This window comes from Calypte anna, chromosome 4A (genome assembly GCF_003957555.1).
Source record: "Calypte anna isolate BGI_N300 chromosome 4A, bCalAnn1_v1.p, whole genome shotgun sequence".
In the NCBI taxonomy this organism is placed as follows: domain Eukaryota; kingdom Metazoa; phylum Chordata; class Aves; order Apodiformes; family Trochilidae; genus Calypte; species Calypte anna.
In genome coordinates, this window is record NC_044248.1 from 13,975,686 (window position 1) to 13,998,363 (window position 22,678).

General features: G+C 34.8%; 1 protein-coding gene across 1 annotated transcript in view; it reads right to left on the reverse strand.

Moving 5' to 3' along the window:
- Positions 1 to 22,678, reverse strand: part of PDS5A (PDS5 cohesin associated factor A) — a 78,089-nt gene that overhangs the window by 23,949 nt on the left and 31,462 nt on the right. Inside the window, 16 exon segments of the mRNA XM_030450000.1 lie at positions 503 to 618; positions 2,155 to 2,294; positions 2,414 to 2,462; positions 3,160 to 3,241; positions 3,873 to 3,986; positions 7,617 to 7,768; positions 12,493 to 12,638; positions 13,518 to 13,612; positions 14,343 to 14,458; positions 15,572 to 15,712; positions 16,623 to 16,703; positions 20,948 to 21,000; positions 21,003 to 21,050; positions 21,053 to 21,072; positions 21,538 to 21,635; positions 22,426 to 22,512. Coding sequence (XP_030305860.1) covers positions 503 to 618; positions 2,155 to 2,294; positions 2,414 to 2,462; positions 3,160 to 3,241; positions 3,873 to 3,986; positions 7,617 to 7,768; positions 12,493 to 12,638; positions 13,518 to 13,612; positions 14,343 to 14,458; positions 15,572 to 15,712; positions 16,623 to 16,703; positions 20,948 to 21,000; positions 21,003 to 21,050; positions 21,053 to 21,072; positions 21,538 to 21,635; positions 22,426 to 22,512 — 1,538 coding nt within the window.

Here is a 22,678-nt window from a genome sequence, read left to right on the forward strand (position 1 = left end):
GCAAAATTAATTATTCAGGAAAAAACCAAAACATAACAGCAACAAAAACACCCCATCATGTTGGCAGCATTCAGATCAACACATAGCTGCATGAGTTTCAGAATGCAATTATGTTGTCCAACAAGTCTCAAAAGGAATCCAAGCACTCTCTTGCACAATCCCACAAAAGCTAATTAATTCCATTGCTATATGGAAGACTGTGTGGCACTTAAGCATATGAAAATTATGACCATAATTTTCACCTTAAGCCCCACAAATAGCAGTTTCACTGGGAATTACCATATTTTTAAAATAATTTCCAGACAGCACTGCAAAAAAGAAAACAAATTGCATTCTCTAGGCTGCTGGAAATGAAGACATCTAAATAAAATGTTTTGTTTTTAAAAAGCCTATTTCCTGCTATGACAAACTTGTCTGAATCCCATGAAAATATTTTTTTGGGGGGGGTCATTTAAGTAATCTTTGAAATAATTAATGCATTAGTATGATCTTTCAAACTTACCTAATGGCTTCTGAGTCAATATGTACAGGGGCAATTCTTTCCAAAAGAAATTTGACCATTTCCAGAAAAGGATTTGTTGGCTGCTTCGGATTTGCAAGTTTCCGAGCTATCTCTCTCTACAAGGATGTTAAATACACACAAGAATTATATTCATTTTAGTTGCTTCTTAACCTGTTGAATAAGCTAAATATAACCACTTATTTTAACAAAATCACCTTGATTGGAAAAGACCTTCAGAATCATCAAATCCAACCACTAACCTAACACTGACAAGACCTCTCAGTTAACTGAGACTGACTACATAATACAGTGAAGGTTATTTTAAAGGTGGCTACTGTTATCTCCAAATATTTCTTTACCACATTAAGTTGAAATCAAATATAAGTTGCATTAGATTTCAAATAAGACTTCTTCAGACTTTTTTTTAAGGAACTGCAGGACAGACACAAAAGAGAAGGGGGAGCCAAGTGCAATGTAGACAGAACTTAAATGTCCATGCTGGCAAGAGTAATCCATGATCTGCAGGTCATCCATTGCATGTGTGAGATTTCATAAGCAACAATGAAAAAAACAGCACTAAAAGCTACACTACTGCAGATGTGCAGAAGCACTACACTACCTTGGCTCCAGCAGACCCTATGTACTTGCCTACAATTGTTTTGCATCCAAAAATCTGTTTTTCCCCTTTGAATGCCCCAAGTATCAAGAACATCAAATTCAGCTGCAAATCCAGCAGAAGGTGAATAAGATGATCTCTTATTTTGAACAGAAGTCTAAAAATCTCTGAAAAAAAATGACTTCATCTTTCTTCTCCTAAAATGTTGGATGCTGCAGACCCTACAAACTATTGGAAATTTATTGGAAATTGCCCTGCTGTGCTGAATTATCTTGACAAAGAGGGAAGAAATCTTTCTCTTGAACTTGAATCACCGCATTCCCAAATTGCAAAATCTACTAGTTTAGAAGACATACTCTCTAAATCAACTGGTTAGGACATCATTCTCAAGGTCATTTTGTTGTCCTCCCTAGACAATTTCAGTGCAACAAAACCCATGAAGCCTGTTTGCTTGTTGATGCTCTCTATTGTGATTTCTGTCAATTAAATCACTTGTTATTTTGGGACCATAATGAAAAAAAGTCTGTTGTGATAGTAAATCTCTGGAAAAGTCCAATTCAATATTAAGAGGTGAACTTTCATCATAGAGGTTAAATAGATGAGCAAGTGAAGGGAGAAAGACTTATTTCAAAATTACATTTTCGGAATAAAAATAATGACAGGCAGATGTTATAGTATGTGGCTTGACTGTACTCAGAGGAATCTTCATCAGTGTCAGAAGACAGTTTAGAACTCTTACCATAAGGGAGATACTTGAAAGAAAATATATTTTTCAAATACTTGAAAAAAGTTAAACTACTTTATGCTTGATGCTTGTAACCCTAGAAAGGAATAATGCTAATATTTCCTTAGGAAGCAAGACCATTACCATAAATTATATTTTCAACAATCTCTACAGGTTAACCAAAAAGCTATTTTATGAAAATTAGAAATACATCAAAATCATGCTAAGAAACCAAAAGAGATCATTAACTCTGAGTAACTGCTTTAAGCTTAAATATTTAAGGTATAGAAGTTTGCTATTGTACTTCCTTACCACACAGACATCTGCCTGTTTACAAGAACAGGTAGGGCTAATTAACAGTTCAAGCTGGGACCGAAGTTTCTCATCATCACCCAGAACCTGATTGAATTTCTTCACAAAATCTTGTGCTTTTCCAGGATCTGGAAGGTTTTCTGTATGATTAAACACAATTTAACATTAAATAATTTGCCACTTTGGTATGCCAAGATTCGAAGAAATGCAATACTCAGGAATGCTGTAGGAACAGTTTATAGAGCTTAGTAACACTTACTTGCTATGGTCATCAGCTTTCCAAACATGGCAGCACTGTTTGCTTCTGACTGAGGACAAAAGCAAAAAACAAACAAAACAAACATATCAGCAACTTCTCCTTTATAAAACATACCTTTAAGCTGTTTGGTGTTTTTGTATTAAAAACAAACATCAGACTAATGTAATGGTATCATTAGCGGCTACTACACACAGAAAAACGGGAAAAAAATCTTGCTGCATCAAAGAACTGCAGAAATTCACTAATTCACATAACCGACCAAAAACAATTATTGGAAAAAGACCTGGAAGAAATCCCAAAGCCCCCAAGCCCACCTCCACATTAACTAGAAGGGCATTACTTCAGGGTTTTAAAGTATCTCATAGTTTGAAGTTATGTTTTGAAGTAAAAATTTATTAAAACTTTTGTTTTCAAAACCCCTTAATGTGCTATGTTACAACATATTAATTCATTAAATGTGTTAATCAAATGAGAAACAAAAAAGGTCTGTGAAAACAAAAACAATCTTAAGAATTTTTTTTAACTTTTTCCAAAGTTATTGATGAATAATATAAAATAATGGTCAACATAAGGAGGCCACCTTTAAGCATTATTGGAAGCAACTTTACTTATACAGAATGGAACACTGTCTACATATGCAAAATCAACAGAGCAGTAATACAGTCACACTGAAAAAATAATATTAAAAACCACAGTATTTAGTCTACCAGGTCCATTGGATCAACTATTAGCATTAATAACCGTACAGTGGGCTGCTTGTGCAAGTCCAGTAGTTCTCGTACATGACTCCTTAGCATGTTCTGGCACTTCCACATCTCATTCAGTGCTCTGAAAAGTGCAAAATTGGAAAAGTTTACCTATTTGCTCCTGAAAAGAGCTTGCTGGATGTAATAGTAAACAAGACTGTTTAATTATTTATCTTAAAGTGCAACATCTGGATATAATATAAACCTACCAAGTATTAAAACATAACCATTCCACACAAAGTGGAACTGATTTTCTTCTCCTACTTAACATCACCTCTCTCATTATTGTACTTCGAAAAATTTCACATAGTGGGACAGCCATAGTATGTCCCACTCACATTATCTTGAAAATAACATTTTCAACATAAAAACCAGGCTACTATCAACCAGATTTCAGTTATAGATAACTTCATCACAGGCCCTAATAACATAGACCAAATTCAGAAGTCATGACTTGAGCATTTTTAACTTTTCACTGCTCTCAGTAGATGAAAACAAATGCATTAAGCCACTCTTCTCAAATACCATACTAACTTTTTCTCTAATGGACATATAGCATTTGAAAATAGAAATTAAATGTTTTGAAATACAGTTGCAAATAATGCTAAGTATAATTCACTCATATCTCTATTTAAATTGTGATAATACAAGTCTATATAGATGTTGGAAAAGCCTGAAAAGTCAAGTATTTGTTGAGCACAAACTATACTCACTTAACAGCATTTGGATCCAAGCTAGCATACAAATAGTACAAGCACTTCATTCGCTCTTCCGTTTCCAGATTGTGTGGGACAAGATACTGAGCAAAGATTTTCTCTACCAGTAACCTGCAGGAAGAAAAAAGACAAAATTTGTCTTTCCAAAAGTGGTGATACCTTTCAGACAAGCTGAAAGAACAAAAAGTATTCAAAGTCTTTGAAACTAGATTCCAACAGAGAGGAAAAAAGAGTAGGTCTCCTTAACTGTAAAGATCCCTTCAACAGTTGATAGAAAAATTAGCAAGAACTGCTTCTCTAAAGCTTTTCCACATACTGTCATTTTCACCTGTAAATGGGAGTAACTGATTTATTTGGAACCATCCAAATTTTCCTTTTTCTCCAGGCTCTTGAGAATATCCCTTTGTTCACTCTCATACATAAGGGTAAGAGACGCAGACAGTAAAAATCCCAAATAAAGAAAGATTTCAAAAATTTACTGAAGGGAAAGGAGAAATAAATATCTCATGTGACATCAAGAGAAAAGTTAAAATAAAATTGCAGTGTTTGAGAAAAGAAGCAAAACAATGGTGTTAAAAGGTGGAGAAGGAACACCAAAACACAACAAAGGAAGGAAGAGGAAAATTAAGTGAGAGCAAACCCATCCAGCAAAAACATTTTCCAGTTATCTTTTTAAAAGGACAGTAATACATATTTAAAGTTTATATAAAATACAAAACTTGAAGTACAAAACATGACTACAGAGTTGATATAATTACAGTCCACCTCCCCCAAATGAAAGAACATTCAGACACTAATTTCATCCATTGCAATGGTAGCTCTGCACAATGTTCAGCTATAAAACTTGATATTTATGGATAAAAACTTTGTGTGTTTGAATTTACAATCTCTCTCACTATGATTCCTAATAAGTGATCTGGGAGAGCCTCTTACAAAGACCACAGAAGGCAACACAGGTCAAATCCACTGTATTTCAAGCTCAAAGAAAATCCAAGAGACATGATGGCAAGGCAGAGGATGATCATGAACATGGATATAACTCTCCCAAGGACCTCTGTTAGTATTAAAGAAAACTTGGCTTTCTTGCTTTCATTGTACATTTTATAACTAATAAGGCCAAGTATTTTCTGCAAGACTCTTCAGATCTCGGGGGACTCCATGTCTGTTTAACATACTAGGAGACTGAGGGCATCAGGTTTATCTTACTAATTTATGAATATCATACTTCAGATGCATGTTCTAGAAAAGATGTCAATACAAACAGCAAGACTGTATCATGCCCTCCCTGGCCCATGACAGAGTAAATATTTACAAACAGGAAATACCTCTGGGACACATCTTTTTCCTCTGAAAGTCACTGTCTAGTATATCAGGAATGGGCAATGGGGTAGTGTTTAGCATGTGGTTACTTTGCTCCATTTACTAAGCATTTGTTGTCAGACAAAGCAGCTCTGAGCACACAGGTGACAGTTCTTACAGTTCTGTCTGGAGTAGATATTCACATCAATAGTCATCAAAGTTAAAACAAAAACATTACAAAGTGACTGAATTAAGGATGTATGGAGAAAATTTTTTCTATTTCACTTCATGCCTGAATACTGTGTCATACTGCACTATTATCTTTTGAAAGAACTGTTTAGTTGGGGGTACAACATGAGCTGTCACTGTACACTTGCAGCCTAGAAAGTCAATGGTATCCTGGGCTGCATCAAGAGGAGCACGGCCAGCAGGTCGAGGGAGGACTAGGGGGAATGGATTAAACCTTGGGGTACGTAGATTCAGATTAGACATTAGGAAAAAGTTCTACATCATGTGGGCAGTGAAACACTGAACAGGTTGCCCCAAGAGCTGGTCAAAGCCCCATCCGTGGAAGTTTCTTAAGCCAGGCTGGACAGAGCTCTGAGCAACCTGATCTAGTGGGAGGTACCTCTGCCCATGGCAGGGGGGTTGGAACTGGATGATCTTGAAGGTCCCTTCCAACCCTGACAATTCTGTGATTCTATGTTATCCCTTGCACAAACTGCATAATGCTCCAAGGCTCAGACAGCTGTTCACTACTACTTTTTTTCCCTCTTCCCTCATTACAGAAGGAAAACAGGCCAGAGACACGTAATTTTGTGCTATGCTTCCATGTTTAAAGAAACGAGAGGATCCTGTCTTAAAAGATCATAGTATTTCTATAGCTCTTAAGGTGGTAAAAGTACTAACTTTCTAATTCTAATAATGATAATACTGAAATGCATTTATTTCTCTACTCCGAGAAGAGGAAACCAACCCAAGGGTGTGACTGAGCAAGAACTTGTCAGCCTTAAAAATGAGTGGAATCTGAATTAAAATTGAGGGTATCAAACTGAACTAGAAGAACACCAGAAAACAAGACATCAGTCTTTCAGTGTGGATTTCCAGAAAATAAACCATATACAATCCACCCCTACTCATGCTAGCACCAGTTCCATTGGCCTAATCAGACTTTCAGAAGAAATCATGACAGAGAAACACAGTTTGATGGAACAGTCTTTCCTTAAAGATTCCTTGCATCATTTCCCACAGTGTTCTGCATTTCCTGTGAGCAGGAACAGCGAAAACATCTGCCCCATTGATTATCAAACTTTGATTCATTCTCTGCTCACTAACAAGCCTGTCTACTGAAAGCAAGACATGAACATGCTAGAAAAAACACAAACCTCTCAGAGCAAATTAAAGTGTATTTGATGCACATACATATGCAGAGTTAGTTTTGTATAAACATGTGAGGATGTCCTAATTTTTCACTATTTGATACTTCTATTTCAGCAGACTTTCATTATCATTTCTATTTCTGAGTGTGCAATCTCATAACCATATCATTTTCTCTTTTTTTTTTTTTTTTTTTTTTTTTTTTTCCAATAAAGCGGCAACTGATCAAATATGTAATTCTGGCCCACTGATGATCAACAAAGTGAGAGCCCTCATCACTGCAATAGTAAGAATTCACTATTTTAAGTGGCAACTGAAGGAAGGTATTAGCTCATTCAGAGTCACTAAGATCACAAAACTTATTGAGGCAGCAGCCTGATACATGCAAGATGGTAAGAAGCACTATAAAGAAATTTGCAAGTCTGCTGTATTAAATATCTAGGCTGAAATTCTATCTTTGTGTGATCTCACAGTTTGGCTCTCCTTGTTAAAGACAAAGAATAATAGTGAGAGTTGAAAACTACCTTTCACTTGGCCAAAATATTTTTCCCTATGCAAAAATGGTGTTTAAAAAAATCAAAGGGACTGAATGACAAAGCAGGACAGACTAGGGAACAGGGAAAACACTCTTGATAGTTCTTCAGCTTTTCTTCTACCAAGAGGGTCCTTTTCCACTCAACCTATCAAAAGGAGATGTCTGTACATGTACTGTGGTGTGTACACACATGATGTATTCAAATAATGGATTTTAACATGCTAGCCCCTGGAAAGCAGTAAAGCAAACAAGAACTGGGTAAACACAAAATTTTGTATTTTTTTTTCCACACAATTGTTAGTTAATGACAATCTACTATCACCACAGATCTAGTTCCGTCAGTAAATAAAATGAATACATGAACAGATAATGCAACCATCCTGAATATCTTAGTAGATGTCTCAATAACTATAATTAAATACATCATACTTAAAGCCACATACACAGAATGTATCCCAGGATAAGCACGTATTTTCAGTGTCTCTCTTATCACTACACAATTAAAATTAGGAAGGCTTAGATTGACTCACTTGTCATCAATGCTATTTTGATAATATATGTGCAAAAGTTTATCCTTTATCCAGCTCACTTTCTCTGCAGCATCTTTTCCAGCCTCAGCATGAAGACAATACTTCTTGTAAAGCTGGGCAAGACCCATCATTGCTTCTTTTCTGACTCGCCACTTGAGGGGGAAGAAACAAAAAGTAGGTAAAGAATATTTTATATAAATAAATATCAAGCATACAAAATACAGTAAAGATGTAGAAGCATGAAAGACATAAACAGCCACATTCTGACCTCATATATTTAAATGCTTCAAAAGCTGGAAAATGCTGTTTAGAGCCTCAAGATTAGAATTTGTATAGCTTACATCAGAGGTTTCTTCCTTGTACTATGCAGACTATGTATTGTCTGTACAAAGGAACCCAGCAGTGGGCTGAGCAAGGAAAACCTGGGAGCAAGTCAGTAGAAAAATCATGAGTATAAACTTAACATATATGCCTGAATAACTGCTGTCTTGAGCCAGGATTTGGAAGACTTATCTATTAAGACAAACACCAATCTTTCTCCCCATAACCTTATGCTATTTTACAGCACACGTGTGGAGACAGGGAGCTCAGGCCTAGCAAAACCTGCTAGGGTTTGAACTCTTAGGCCACCTTCCTAGGCAGCAGCAGAGGCTGTTTTTGCTGAAGCTTTGCAAGAATTGTTTTAAGACATCAGGGATCCAGGAAAAAAACAGACTACAATATCCACAGATGGAGTTCCTAGGTTCTCATCCCTGCTTTAGTGGCCACTGCTTTATCCCCTCACGAAGTGTCCCATTATTAAACAGTTCAACAGGCAAGATCTGTACCCTCTTCTACACTGACTTGTAAAAGGAATGATACCAGGACAGACTGAAGATTAATTTATATAATAGTCTCTCCAACTTGATGATTTACACAGAAAACCTCAAAACAAATTTGTTTTCCCTCATTTTGACCTTGAATCCTACAGATTAACATTTCACCATATGAAGCATAAATATAAATACTATGTTTGACACTTCAGTCTTGTAAAACTAAAGGCTTGTTTTAGTAACACTAAGCGAGATAGCGAACATTTAATTTCTTAATGGATTTACTCAGTGTCTTCCTTTTTCTGACAGGCAAAGAAAAGAAAAATCTTGAAGATAATAAGGTTTATGTCAACACAACAGCCTTGGACACCACTAGCTATTGGACTAAGTTACATAAAGAAGATGGAAAAAACCACAAACATGTATTTTTTTACATATTTCTTAAATATTAAATACACAAGTAACAGCTCAAGATAGTAATGTCTTTGACAGTATACAGTATAATATTTTGTTTTGCTAGGAGAGAAAAATTTTACATATAAATAGACATTTTTTCACATCCACTGTGATCTAAAGCACATTCTAAAGAGAATAAAAGTCTGAAAGAGAAACATTTTCAGAAAAGTATTAATATTTTTCTGCATTCAGATATATCCTTCCAATATAAGTGCCAGCTTCCTCAGACAGGCAAGACAGCATCTATTGTCAGAAGAGAACAGAGAAGGATTGCAAGGAAGTATTCTAGAAAATGTAATCTAAAATGAAAACAGAGCACTTAACAAGATTACAAGGAAAGGAGGTTTACATTTTTGATAGATTTCTGATGACTGAAATTGGTGTAGTCATGTCAGAGCATGTGCAGAAAGGCAGTTTCAGGGAGATGATGGGAGACACTGGACAGAATCCCTCAGAGAATGCTTTGAGAGACCATGGCAGCAAGTCACAGAACAGCAGGTAGAGAGCAGAGAGTGGCACTGAGAATTAAAGTTCAACAGCAGGGCAAAAGACGAAGGCAAATGAAAATGAAGGAGAATGTAATAATGCGTTTTAAAGGGCGATCAATAAACACAGCTAACAGAATTACTACCCTGATTTAATTAAGAAAAGAATTTTGACAGTCTTAGCTTCCTTGTCTAACCAGCATAATTAACCTCCTTCAGGGAAGACTGCTGAGCTGAGTTTAAAAAAAAAACAACTGTTATTGAACGCTCAAGCCAATCTCTTACCTGCTGGAATAGCTAACCTATTTCTTCCACAGAATTAAGAATATTAAAATCTTAAAATCCTTTACCTTCATCTGGAAAAAACACTATAAAAAAAGCTTCTCCTCTAACTTTTCAGGTCCCAGCATAACGGGAAAGTTAGAAGTACCTGAACTACTTTCAAAAACTCTTTTTAAAAAATATTTTTAAATGTTTCCTGAATCTAATTATTCTGAAATGTGAAGAACTGGAAACACCCTACAGACAGTGCTCCAATGGAAAATTCCTCACAATTCTTACCCAAGTTTTGCTAAGAAGCATCTGTACTCAGAGATTTCCAACTGGACCAATAGGAATAGATGTGAGAACTATAGGTGGGAGAGGGGGTTGCTTGGGATTTTTTTTAATTTTTTAATAGCTGTAATAATTGTACAAATGCCCATACATACACAGTTAGCTAAGGATGCTTTTTAAAAAACCAAAGTAGTGTCTACTAGCCAAAAACTTTTACTCATAAAAAGGTTCTCTCCCAATAGTGTGGACCAATAAAAATATGGTCAGAAACAAAAAAAAACCCCAAACAGTTGACATAAACAGCAAAACAGCATGATTTTAAAGTCTTCTTGATTTCACTTTGATTTATAAAGAAAAAACGCAGAACTGAAATGACAGATTAGTGTATTTAAAGAATAAGCATTTTACTTCAGTCTACTGGACAGCTGTTATTTTTATAGTCATCACCATACTCATTTGCAGTCCTCAGAAGAATTAGACGAAGTCAAATTGATGCACTTAGGAGTCTGCAGATTTGGCTAGCAAAGGGTAAATGGCTACAAAGGCTAAATGCCGTCAACACAGAAGAACAGAATTAAAGCAAAACAGTCATTAAAATAGGTATAACTCAGGTATCTGAATGGTAAAAAAACCTTCACAAAAAATATAAAGTAAATTACATGGACATATCAATGCCATTGTTCCCTTCCTCCAAAAAAGAAAAAAAAATTACAAGTCCTTAATATTCACTTTATAACACTAATTATATTTACAAAGACATGCTATTTGCTAAGGTCTACTTCAAATGTTAAGTATTTGTTGTACTCATCTCTAGTCACTTCTCAATTTTAATTTCTCCATGGGATGTATTTTCATTATAGCTTGCTTCAGAGATTTTTAGAAGAGAAATATAATCTAGAAGGAAAGTTACTTTTCGCTAATGAGAGCCTGAAAAGGCACCTAACCTTGAAATGTAACAAGCCATCAAAGGAGTGAAAGATAGTAACATAAGTACCACACTGGGTTTAAGGCTACACGAACTGAAAAGCTGTATCTCCTCAGAAATGAGTATTGCAGCTATCCAAGTGACTGCCTCTCTACTGATGGGGACATGCTAAAAGAGAACAGAGGCACTCTGTGCAAGACACAGTACCAACCATCCCATGACTAGATGGAAGTCCCAGTGGAAGTGGTGCTTATACTTAAAGATTTTAGATCTCATATATGATTTTTGGATGTGTATGTTTAATGGCTGAGAAGAAAGAAAGTGGTTTTAAATCATCCTGAGAAATGCAAGGTCAAGCTGCAGACACAACTAATTGAAGAGTTACTTTAAAATACTAAACATACTCAAAATTAGGATTTCTCATGGTGCAAAACCAAGACCCTTTGCTCAAATTCTGTTACAGTAATGTCTTCATTTAAAAAGGAGACCATAAAAAGAAAATTAGTTTAAAAGAATTAAAGTTATTACCTAGAATTACATAGGTCATAGAAAGGATAAGCCCTATCAAAAATTAACAGGAAGTCTGAGACACTTAAAATATGAAAAATTATTAGAAAACAAGATGAACAGTGTGTATCAAATTAACTGAGATAGTCAGATCTAACATCCTAATAAAGAACTTCAGGCAAATCTCATGCTACTGAATTGTTACAATATGAAATTACAGAAATGCAGGCTTTCTCAGCTGCATTAACTCTGCATGTACAGTATCAGGCAACATATCATCTGATATTGTTCAGGAAAGCTCAATAAGTCAACATGGATGTTTTCCAAAATTGTGGTCTCAGTGCTCAGAAACAGCATAAAAGACAAACACAATATTAAAGAAAAACAAAACAAAAAACAACCAAAAGAAAGCAATAAAAAAACCCCAGCACACTATCATGAAGCATGTAAACAATACAGTGCACACCTTGAATACTGTGGCTGAGTCTGGCCACCTTGGTTCCAACAGGACAGAGAACCACCAGACAAGAAGGACCAGATGTGTGCAATAATCAATTTGTGTGGAAGTTATTCAGGTGATTCTTTAGCTTGGAAAGCAGAGAAGTGGAGAAGATAATGCTATATGCTTTTATTAATCGTAACTGGACCAAAAAATATTTTTTATTTTACTTAATATAAACACTACAAGATACTCAGTGAAATTATCTGATAAATTTAAAAATGAACAAGTTACTTTTTCCACACATATACTGAAACAATTTACTGATGCAAATGCCATGGATGCTTTTAAAGTTACCAAGTAAGCTCAAGAAAGAATCTGATAAATTAATGGAACAAAGTTCATTGAAAGCTATGATGAACATGATGAAACAGATCAAAGAAATCCTTAACTCACAGATTGCTGGAAGCCAAAACTGACCACTAGGAGAATTATATGGGGCTAGAGGGACCTTTGGCTTAAGCATATGTGAACATTCTTATGTTCTTACAATATGACTGTATTCCACATAACTCAATGATCTCATTTACTTGACAACACTGTTTCTGGGGCTTTGGGTTTTTGTGTTTGTTTTACTTTTACAAAACTATATTAGAAGCAGATATTTATGAAAAGAAGCTATTTTATTGCCACTCACCCGTTTGTCTAGCGTCCTCTCCCTTACAAAGCCCAGCAGTTGGTCATTGACTAAAGAGAGATCTCTCTTGCCAGCAGTGATAATTGTAACAATAACATCATGTCGAATGGCTTCTTCTGGGTCGTGTGATCTAACCTTCAAATATTCTGTTATGAGCAGAAACAATTAAAAGCTTGGCTTTCAAATGTAGATTAAGACGTATTCCAGTTCATTGATAATGTTAAAAAAATTAAACGTCAGTCACATATCAGAACCATATAGTCTACTAAACATGCAACTGCCCAGAGGAAACATCTGTTCCAGCATTTTCTTTCTTAAATATAAAGCAATTATGCATCTGCAAAAATAAGAATAATACAAAAGTAAATAGCTTTTACAATAACCTCATTTGCAAAAAGCAATGAAGTGGAAAAAAAGCTGATTAAAATATACAGAAAATAAAGGTGGGTGACAGAGTGAGAAGAAATCAAAATAGCACAGACTTATTTTCAAAGAGCTAGAGAAGTAAATACTAAATGAAAAATACTGACAATTGTTGCAGGTTAGCTTGTATCAAAAAAGAACAGTATTTTCATTTGTGCCTGAAATTCTGGTCATTGTTAAACTGATGCTGAAGTGAAGGAGGAAACTGCATAGTTAGCATTTTCTAAACTCAGTGGAAGAGAGCACTGAGGAATGCACTGACTTAATGAAAATAAAACAAGATGCTGCACCAAAATTTGCTTGACTTGCCAAAAATTTCATTAGAATCTGAAGTTACTTTAAAACTCATTCTGCAGTGGTTAGCTTCTTAAAGATTCACCCTGACAGAGTCACACAGTGTCACATACTTCTTGTTTTCTAGTAACTAGTGCTTGTCTTCAGCAGAAAGTAATTACTCAATTAGCTCTTAGTGTAGTTAGCTCTTCCACCCAGCATCAAGCACTGGACTTTATATATTTTATAACCACACTGCCACATAAAGATAATGGCATTCTTCCTTGCTCATTCCTTAAGTTATTCTAAGCCCCGAATAAGCATCTCACCAGTGAGGTCTTTTGCTAAGTCTGGATGGTTCATTAAACAATGACTGGCGAATTTCACACTCTCTAATCTCACAGGGACATGGATATCATTGAACCTAGAGGGATAGAAGATTATGAATGTTAATTTTTAATTAGCCTTGCAAATCAAGATTACTCTCTATGTAATAACATGTGTGGATAGCATATTCCTCAACACATTAGAAATGTTTTGAATTTATCTCCATAATGTACACATCATACAAATTTTTATGCTGTTGTGAAATTAAGTCAGGACTAAAATTAAAGGATGACTATGCTGTAGGTAGATGAAATGTTGACCCAACAGATTTCATCCCTTCACTTCTGAACATAATTCTCCACATGCTGTCAGTAATGTGTTTGTGTGTGTATACACACATGAAATTATAAAAATACAAATTGCTTATAACATATTCCATTTGAAAACATGCACTTTTTAAAAACAAAAATATTCCTCCATTTACTGCAAAGGAAACATCTCTTCACTCAAAAAGGTATATAGGACAGATACAGTTGCAGATACAGTTCAACAATATGAAATTTCAGACAGTGCTGGGATACTTATTGTGTAATTTCTGCTATGTATGTAATGTGTTATCTATCTAACTTATATTCCCATGGCTGAAAGCAATATAGGAGCAGTCTTTCAGGCTTCTTTGTTCTAAAATGTAACTGTATGCAACTCTATGCTTCAAAGATTTAACAAAACCTGTTCAAATACAGTTACATCAACACAATGAGAGACAATATACTATCAGAAAATTCAAAATAAAAATAATAGAAATTTAGAATCCCTGTTTCTCTTACCGCCCAAGAAAACACTGCCAAAGAGGACGATTCTGGGTGGCCAGATCAGAATCTTTGGAACCAAAGAGTTTAGCCAGAAGTCGAACAACAGCCAAACGCTCTTCTCCATCATTGCTCTAAAAATCAAAATATGAAAAAGGAACTGTAAATCATTACCTGTAATATCTTAATAATTTCTGGCTTCCTTTTCTTTCTATTTTAAGTAACATTAAAAAGTGATTTTGAAATAATTTCTGATAATCCTCAGTCTCCCTAACTGGATTATTAGGTGAACAAAAGCAATATATATATGTGTATGTATATATGTATATATAAAAATACATACATATTGAGTTAACATACTACAGCCCCCGAATAGATGCCACTGAATAGATGGCTGTGCTTTGAAAATTTCTTCTCTTTCAGAGAAGAAAAAAAGTCCCCCACACAGTAGTGTGAATAATATATATTCCTAACAGTTCCAAAGAGAGATAATCTTATTTTGCTTTTCATACTTTGACATTATTTTGTGTGTGGAAAAAATACCAATTAAGACGTTGGAAGTAGATGTGCACTAATAAAAGATTTATATATTTTCACCAGATATCTGTTTCTTAGTTATTTTTGTTTGTTGCCACCACACCCTTTATGTACATGCAAATGCATGAAATTACTTCTCTTGCCATTTACAATCACATGAAGGACAGAGAGCTTTGATATTAAAAAACCCAATCCCCTAAATAAGGATAAATACTTTCCAAAGTTTCAAAATCAGTCAGCTGACTTATTAGCTGGCTATGACAAATCTGAGAAAATACTTGCATATACTATGTCTATTATTAAAACATTATTTCACAAAAGAAACTTCTGCTAATCAATATTCAAGTTAATGCACTTTCATTTTATGAGATAAGCCAACTAAAGCCTAACTACTTTATAAATTTCAAGTCAAATGCAAAGATTAGATATATATAACTTTTGCAGTAAGTCATATGAATTTATCACTATAATTAATATATATTTTCTCTGCATAATACACATTCACAAGCACAGAAAGCACATAATCGGATACAACTTCTCAGTGTCTGTGCTTTTATACTACATTAATCTTTAAGTCTGATAAATACAAATATCTTGCAAGCGATATAAATTTTTTATCCCTCAGCAGAACACTTGGTAAGTCAAGAGCTCTGCACTCTTTACTATTCACACAATTTTTATTACTTGTCCAAAGCTACACTGTAACCTACCTTTAGCTTGAATTCAAGCTGTGGCATGACAGAAAGCAGTAGGTGAGGATCTATGGCAAAAAGCTCTTGTATCAAGTCAAACACATGTTCTGATAAATCACTTACTGAAGACTTTCCCAGTACCAGAACCTGGTTAAAAAACTGAAATATAAACAACATTATTTAGCATATCTTCATTCACTAATGTAAGTACTAATTTAAGTATTTTTCTAATGTAATATCACTAATACTTTAATTCTAATGGAAGGTATTCAATACACTTTTTTCAGTCTATCAAAGCATTTTTCCTTTACAGTTTTAGCTCAAGCAAGTTATAAACAAACATACTTCATAGTTCTATTAGTTCCATCAGGATCAACTAATTCATAGTAAATTGACAATTTAAAATATCAATAACCATCTCCCCAGCAAAATTAACAGTTAACAGAACAATTTTTATTCTAAAATGCATAATTATCCAGTGGAAGTAGAGAAAAAAATTTTAGCATCTTCTATTTAATTTTCTTAGATGGAAAGATTAGATGTTAGGAGAAAGTTCTTCACCCTGAGGGCGGTGAGACACTGGAGAAGGTTGCCCAGAGGAAGCCCCATCCCTGAAAGTTTTTAAGGCCAGGCTGGACAGGGCTCTAAGCAGCCTTATCTAGGGGGAGATGTCCCTGCCTGTGGCAGGGGGCTTGGAACTGGATGATCTCAAAGATCCCTTCCAACCCTGAAAGGGCTAAGATTGTATGACTGCTACTGATCTAACAAGAAAAAAATAAAGTAGCCTAAAATATGAATGATTTTTGAAATTAAATTTTAATATGCTTGATCTACATATTATTAGCTAACGAGTAAAAATTAATTTCCTCTTCACTTACTTGAATCACCTCAGATACTCATTTAATAACCAAGCTAATAATATCCTATTTGGAAAATGGTATTCTTGGAGCTGTATTACAAAATGTTACTTTTACAAACAATATTTTTTAAAAAACAAATCTCTAATAATCAAGGCAGTAACAAGACCACTTATTACTTCTAGATAACATGAATTAATTTGTTCACATACATTGGCAATACAGGGTTCAATGGTCTGGACGGTCCTTTTCAACAGGACTTTTGCAAGATCAAATGCTTGTTTATTAAGGTTCTGAAAGAAAAAAATTAAAGAGACAAACTATTTTAGCTTATTTACTTTTCTCTCACAGCCTCAGAAGATCATGACTTAAGGAAAATATGTTACAACAAAGCTAATTGTTCTGAAAGCTATCTTAATTCAGTTATGCTAAATCCACAACTACAGAATCAGGAAAATCTTAAAACTAGTTTTTCACACACATAAAAGAAATCTACCCCAAAACCCATCATTTTCTGCACTTCAGTTGTTACCTTTAGCTTTACATTCATGTCTACGAGAAGTTTTCACATGCAATCACATAAAAATTTTTGAAGAAACATTACCACACCTGCATACTTGCATAATTAACATGCACTGAACTTTGGCACTGAAAAATGAACGTCCTATTTAAACATGCTTTTGTTTCCCCCTCACATATTCACTGAAACTACAACCTGTAGCAAAGTTCAGTTTTGTCTAGAGGGAAAATCTGCATGCTAACTTTTGCATGAACTGCACTGTATGCTCTGAGATAGCTCACAGAAATCACCTGCTCTTCTGCAGAGTGAGCTGCAAACTTTCCAAATAAATATTTGATTGCAACATAACAAATCTGAACATAGTTTCTCCAAGTCTTGAGCAAGATAAGGAATATAACTGCACAGTCTGAAAAATGTGACTATCCAAATTTGCACAAATCCAAGATGAAACATCTCATCTCATTGACGGATTAATGCAGTTTGGAGGCAGGGTTTTCAAGAAAGAAAAAAAAAAGTAAGGTGGATTAGCTGACTGCCCTGAAAATTACAAATGACTGCAGACAAAATACACATAAACCCTAAGGATGACTGATTCTTGGAAAGGCAGTATTTGGCAAGTCTATGTTGAGAATGACTCCCTTGTGTTCTTTCAGTTGATGAGATGACAAACCAAAAGACAGTTCATCAACTGATAGTAAAGAGAAACAAACAGCCAAAGGCTTAAATACCTCCTCAGTCACCATGGCACTAAACTGATGTCTCATTATAGAACAGAGATATGTATAAGCTCTTAAATTCAGAACAAAACAGTTTCTCTCCAAACCAGACCATGATTAAAATCTTATTGGCAGGTATGTCTGTATTAAACTAAAGGACTGCCAGCCTTATACAGACAGTATGTTTTATTTGGATCTTCAATAGAACATACAAGATTTCCTCCAATCTACTCCTGGAAGAGGTACACCAGAGCTTAAAATACCAAACAACTAACCCAAACAAAAACAAAACAAAAAACCAACAAACATAAAAATTCAACAACTCAGATAAAAAAAACTGAAAACATTTAACAGAAACCAAAACAACAATACAAACCTCCAAAAAACCAAACACCAAAACAGTCTAAAAAGTAAATATATATATATTGATAAAATAAACAACTATTAATAAATAATAATAAAAAACAAATAATCAATCTGTTAGAAGAAAAACCCTGACAGTTTCGATCTACCGTGATGCAGAGGATACAGAGGAAAATACTCATGTTAAATCCATGAAATATGTTTCTAAAAAATAACCCTGACATGGAGAGTATAAAAAAAAAATATTCACTAAATAGCACCAGTTTTAAAGTTAATAAAAAGGACTACAGCTTGATGCCATAGCTGGTCTGAGCAAAATGTGAAATACCATACCGTAATGTATAGTAAAGCCACTTTATTGATAACAGAGGTACAAATGAATGTAACTTAGATGCTGAGGTAGACTATTTCTTGTCTAGGTACTTGCATATTTATCTTTTTATTGCAGTACTGTTATGCAATGTAAGGCATCTTAAAAAAACAAAACAAAAAAAAACCCCAACACCAACAAACACAATTCAAGCAAACAAACAAAAACAAGACAACACAAAACCTACTCAAAACCCCGTGAGGAATGCAATACCTTATCCAAACCACATATTTCAGATCCTTTCCAAGGACAAACTTCCACTAAGCTTAAACAGTCTTGTCAAACTGATACTTCTATCATGTCATAGCAGAGAATGACTAGTGTTCAATTGCTTTTCAGGGACAAAAAAGTATTGTTATTATTAGCTCTCCACAAGAAAATTAAACTGTGCTTTTCAAGTGAGGATGCTTCTGTTTCACACACCAAAGGATATACAATTAATATAATCACAGATTTTTCTAGGACATGTGTTCATGAATGGAGAACATAATTACCACAGTCAAACTCTGCTCGGTAGAACAGACAGAAAAATTTTCTGCTTTTTTTTTTGTATTTTAAATATCATGGAAAATTAGTAGCTGAAGTTCTGTGTTATAGGACACAAACTAGATAGGCCAAAATACTGACACAAATGATACTAAACACTGACTACAGTGTATTATTTGCTCAGTCATGATAGCCAAGAGCCAGTAAGGACTGGCCATCAGTCCACTAAAGCGACACATCCAATAGTTATGTTGTTTACTTCCCTCTTTATCATAGCCTTCCTCAAGAATTTCCCTCATTCAGCAAAATTATATGATCAACCTAGCAATGTTCATCTTAAAGGATAACACTCACTTTTACTTTGCCTACATCAATTCACAACACATTGTTAAGAGGTACAAGGTTTACTGGATCTTTGAATCCTCAGAGACATGCTAGCACCACCCAAAACCTGACATACATATCCCCCCTACTCAATTTCCACTCATGAGCTCTACTGCCTGTAATTTATTCTAAACAACTTACTAAGTTGTTTATACTAAAATTAGTATACTATATAGTATACTATACTAGTTTTACTAAGAACAGCATATTTTCAAAATACTCTCCTTCTGTTGTTATGAATGAGAGGCCTCCCTTCCTGTTAGCAGTTTTAATAAGACATCATGTCCTTGCTGTCATTAAAAACTAGGTGACAATATGATTTTCCCATCTCATGGTCATGACAGAAGGAATGTAAACTGATCTCAGATGATACTTTTATACACCTCTTGCTGAGATTTCACAGGTAAATGACAATGGCCACATTTCTATGCTTTACATTTCCATGAATTTTCCCTCTTTAGGTAACCAATGGAATAATCCCTGCTTTCAAGTGTTAATTTAGCTTTAATTATGTAGTCATGGATGGAGCTGTTTTTATTTTGTCATTATTTTAAATTAATAAATACAATTTCCAGTAAGAAGCACAAGCATTTCAGCAAGGGAATATTCTCCGTCAGTGCAAGGCAACACCAGTCTGCACCTCAAATCCTAGATTTCATGGCTAAAGGAGCTGTGTTTATTCTCCTTTAAACTACATTTAGCCATTAAGGTAAAGGCACTTCAAAAGCTCAGCTGCAGACCCAATGACCAGATTATAAACCACACAATGAATCCAGAAGGACAGCATCAGTCACAGTTCATGAAGCTCAGTGTGAAGTGGGAGTCTCTGAAAAACCTGTTGAAGTAGCTGTGTAGCTGGGCTAAGACAACATCCGTGTGACAGCAGCAGTCTGGTAAGAGGGGCTCTCATAAGACTCCTCTAGAAAGAGGGCCTGGGGCATGTGAGTGGGAATGTGTTCCTTGTGAGTGAGTTAAAGGGATGCTGAACTCTCTGGAGGGCAGAAAGTTTATGGAACTCATAGAAGAATATATGGGGCAGCAAAACAACCTACTCACTAACTGCAAAAGAAAAAAAAAGTACTACACTTCAGATAATAATCAGGGAAAGATAATAAAAAGGGAAAAGACACGGGGGGGGGGGGGGGGGAAGAACCCAAACCACAAGGGAGGTAGAGGGATGCCTGATGGTCAACCTAAGGTGAGCAGCAAGTCACCACAGAAGACTTGTGGAAGTAATTTCCCTTTCCCTCTTTTCCTTATTAAATTTCAAACAAACAAACAAACAAAAGAATTCAAAGGGAAAAAAATCGCAACAAAACCAAACCAAAAATCTCCCAAACTTCACATCTTTCCAATGGATAAACAACACCAAAACAATAAATGCAAAAACTAGGACCCACCACCTTTAAGATAGTATGTTTTCCTATTACATTTGCTTGAAAACACTTTATTTTTGTTTCAATACAGAGTTCCTGAGGTAGCAAGTAGGCAGAATGTCCTTATTCTGAATAATCCGGACACAGCTAATGAACATAATGAACAGTACCAAATAATTTCCAAAGGAAATTTTAAATCCATTGTTATAAGGCTAGGTAAAAAAAAAAGCAGTCATGATGGCTAAAGTGTGTGGAGAGATAAACAAGAGGGAAATAAAAATTGTTATAATGTTATAATACTATAGTATTTTAATTTGCAGACCTTGTGTGCAGGAATGAGGTTAATCAAAATGGAGTCCAGCAGCTCCTGAGTACTCCATCGCCTTCCATGATGATAGAACTCATCAAATCCAGCATATGCATTGTACCTTCTGGTTGTGGCTATTACTAAGATTGAAAAAGCATATTAACAATATTAAAATTTTCTGACCCTGACAAATATTAACAGTACTGCTAAGAAACAATGTCAAACACTCTCCAGCTTCCCCTTCTTTACACTCCTTGTATCTCAAAACAACTTTGACATGCCTTTCCATGCTTACAGGAATTTTCAAAAACGTGGGAGGCCCTACCTTTTCTTTAAGAAGTGAAACAAAAAAGAAATGACTACAGATGTAGATAAATGATTCAAATGGAGATGAAATTTTAATTTAGATGCTGCTTTTAGACACACACCACTTCATAGTGTCAGTAATCTGCATTCATTTGGTTTTCCTTTACCTCCCCATTTGGAGAAACAAACAACTTGATCTTTGCAGGCATACTCATTTGTAGACTATGCAAGGATTCAGTCTTCCCCCCAAAACTGATGATATTTTGACAGTTTAATATAATTGAAGTAATTCTACTTACTTGATAACTGAAAAAAGAGTCCTAAAAAGCTGAATAAAAATTTCATTGCAATCTTCCAACTCAAAGCAGATGTTGTAAGATTTAACCCAAGCTAAATTCTAAAACAAAAATAGAATATTCAGGATATTACAACTTGACATTAAGTCACATAAACATAACAATGGTAGATACATTTTTCCTATTTAAGGAAAAATACTACAATAGATTGTAAACCCTTTGGGGAAAGAGACGGTATTTGCTTTGCATATAAAGAGCTCTTGACAAAAGGAGCTTTTACAACATACATCCAGAGAAAACCTAAATATAGCATCATCTGATTTCTTACGAATAAAAGCAGATTGACATAAATTGTTGATATGTTAAGTCCATGATTCTTGGCTTTTCTCTTTGTGCTATGAAACAATACAGTTTTAAACATCAATAAAGGTTTACAAACAAGATACTGCTTCGAAATACACATTTCTTGACAAGTGTAGGCCTTTTCTAATGTTTTTAAACCAAAATCTTGTAGTATTTCTTGACATCACAAATATAAGCAGATTTGCATTTTAATGTAAATGCATTTCAGCACTTCAAATTATTGATGAGGTAGTACAAGAAGTAAGAGTGCAAGATAAAAAAAAAATAAATGCATAGAATCATAAGATAAAGGCCCGAATGTTAAAAAATACCAATCATCTACAATCATATGTTCTTAATCACAGGCTGCATGAATTTCCTAAATACAAACAGAATTTTTAACTGCTAAAAGAAGCAATTCATTGAACTTTTTATTCTGACTCATTAAAGAAATTTCCAGGCATACTGGCACACTGGAAAAAGACTGATTACATTTCTTAGACTTACAAAGCAAACATCATCTACTAAAAGTTACAAATAACGTGTTACCTCTAACAAGTAAAAGTATCTGTTAAATTGGGGGCTCTTCGTGTCCTCCAAGCCTTTTAGTTGTCTTGTAATAAACAAGAATATGTCCTGTCAAAAAGATGATTAAGCAGTTACAAGCTTGATTCCGCAGGAGTAAAAACACAGCCCCTTCAGCAGTGACAACCACCCACATTTACAAAATTCATGATATAAGAAAATCTTTTTGTCCTTTCCAGGCACTGGCAGAAGGCTATCACCAACACAGACACTGGTT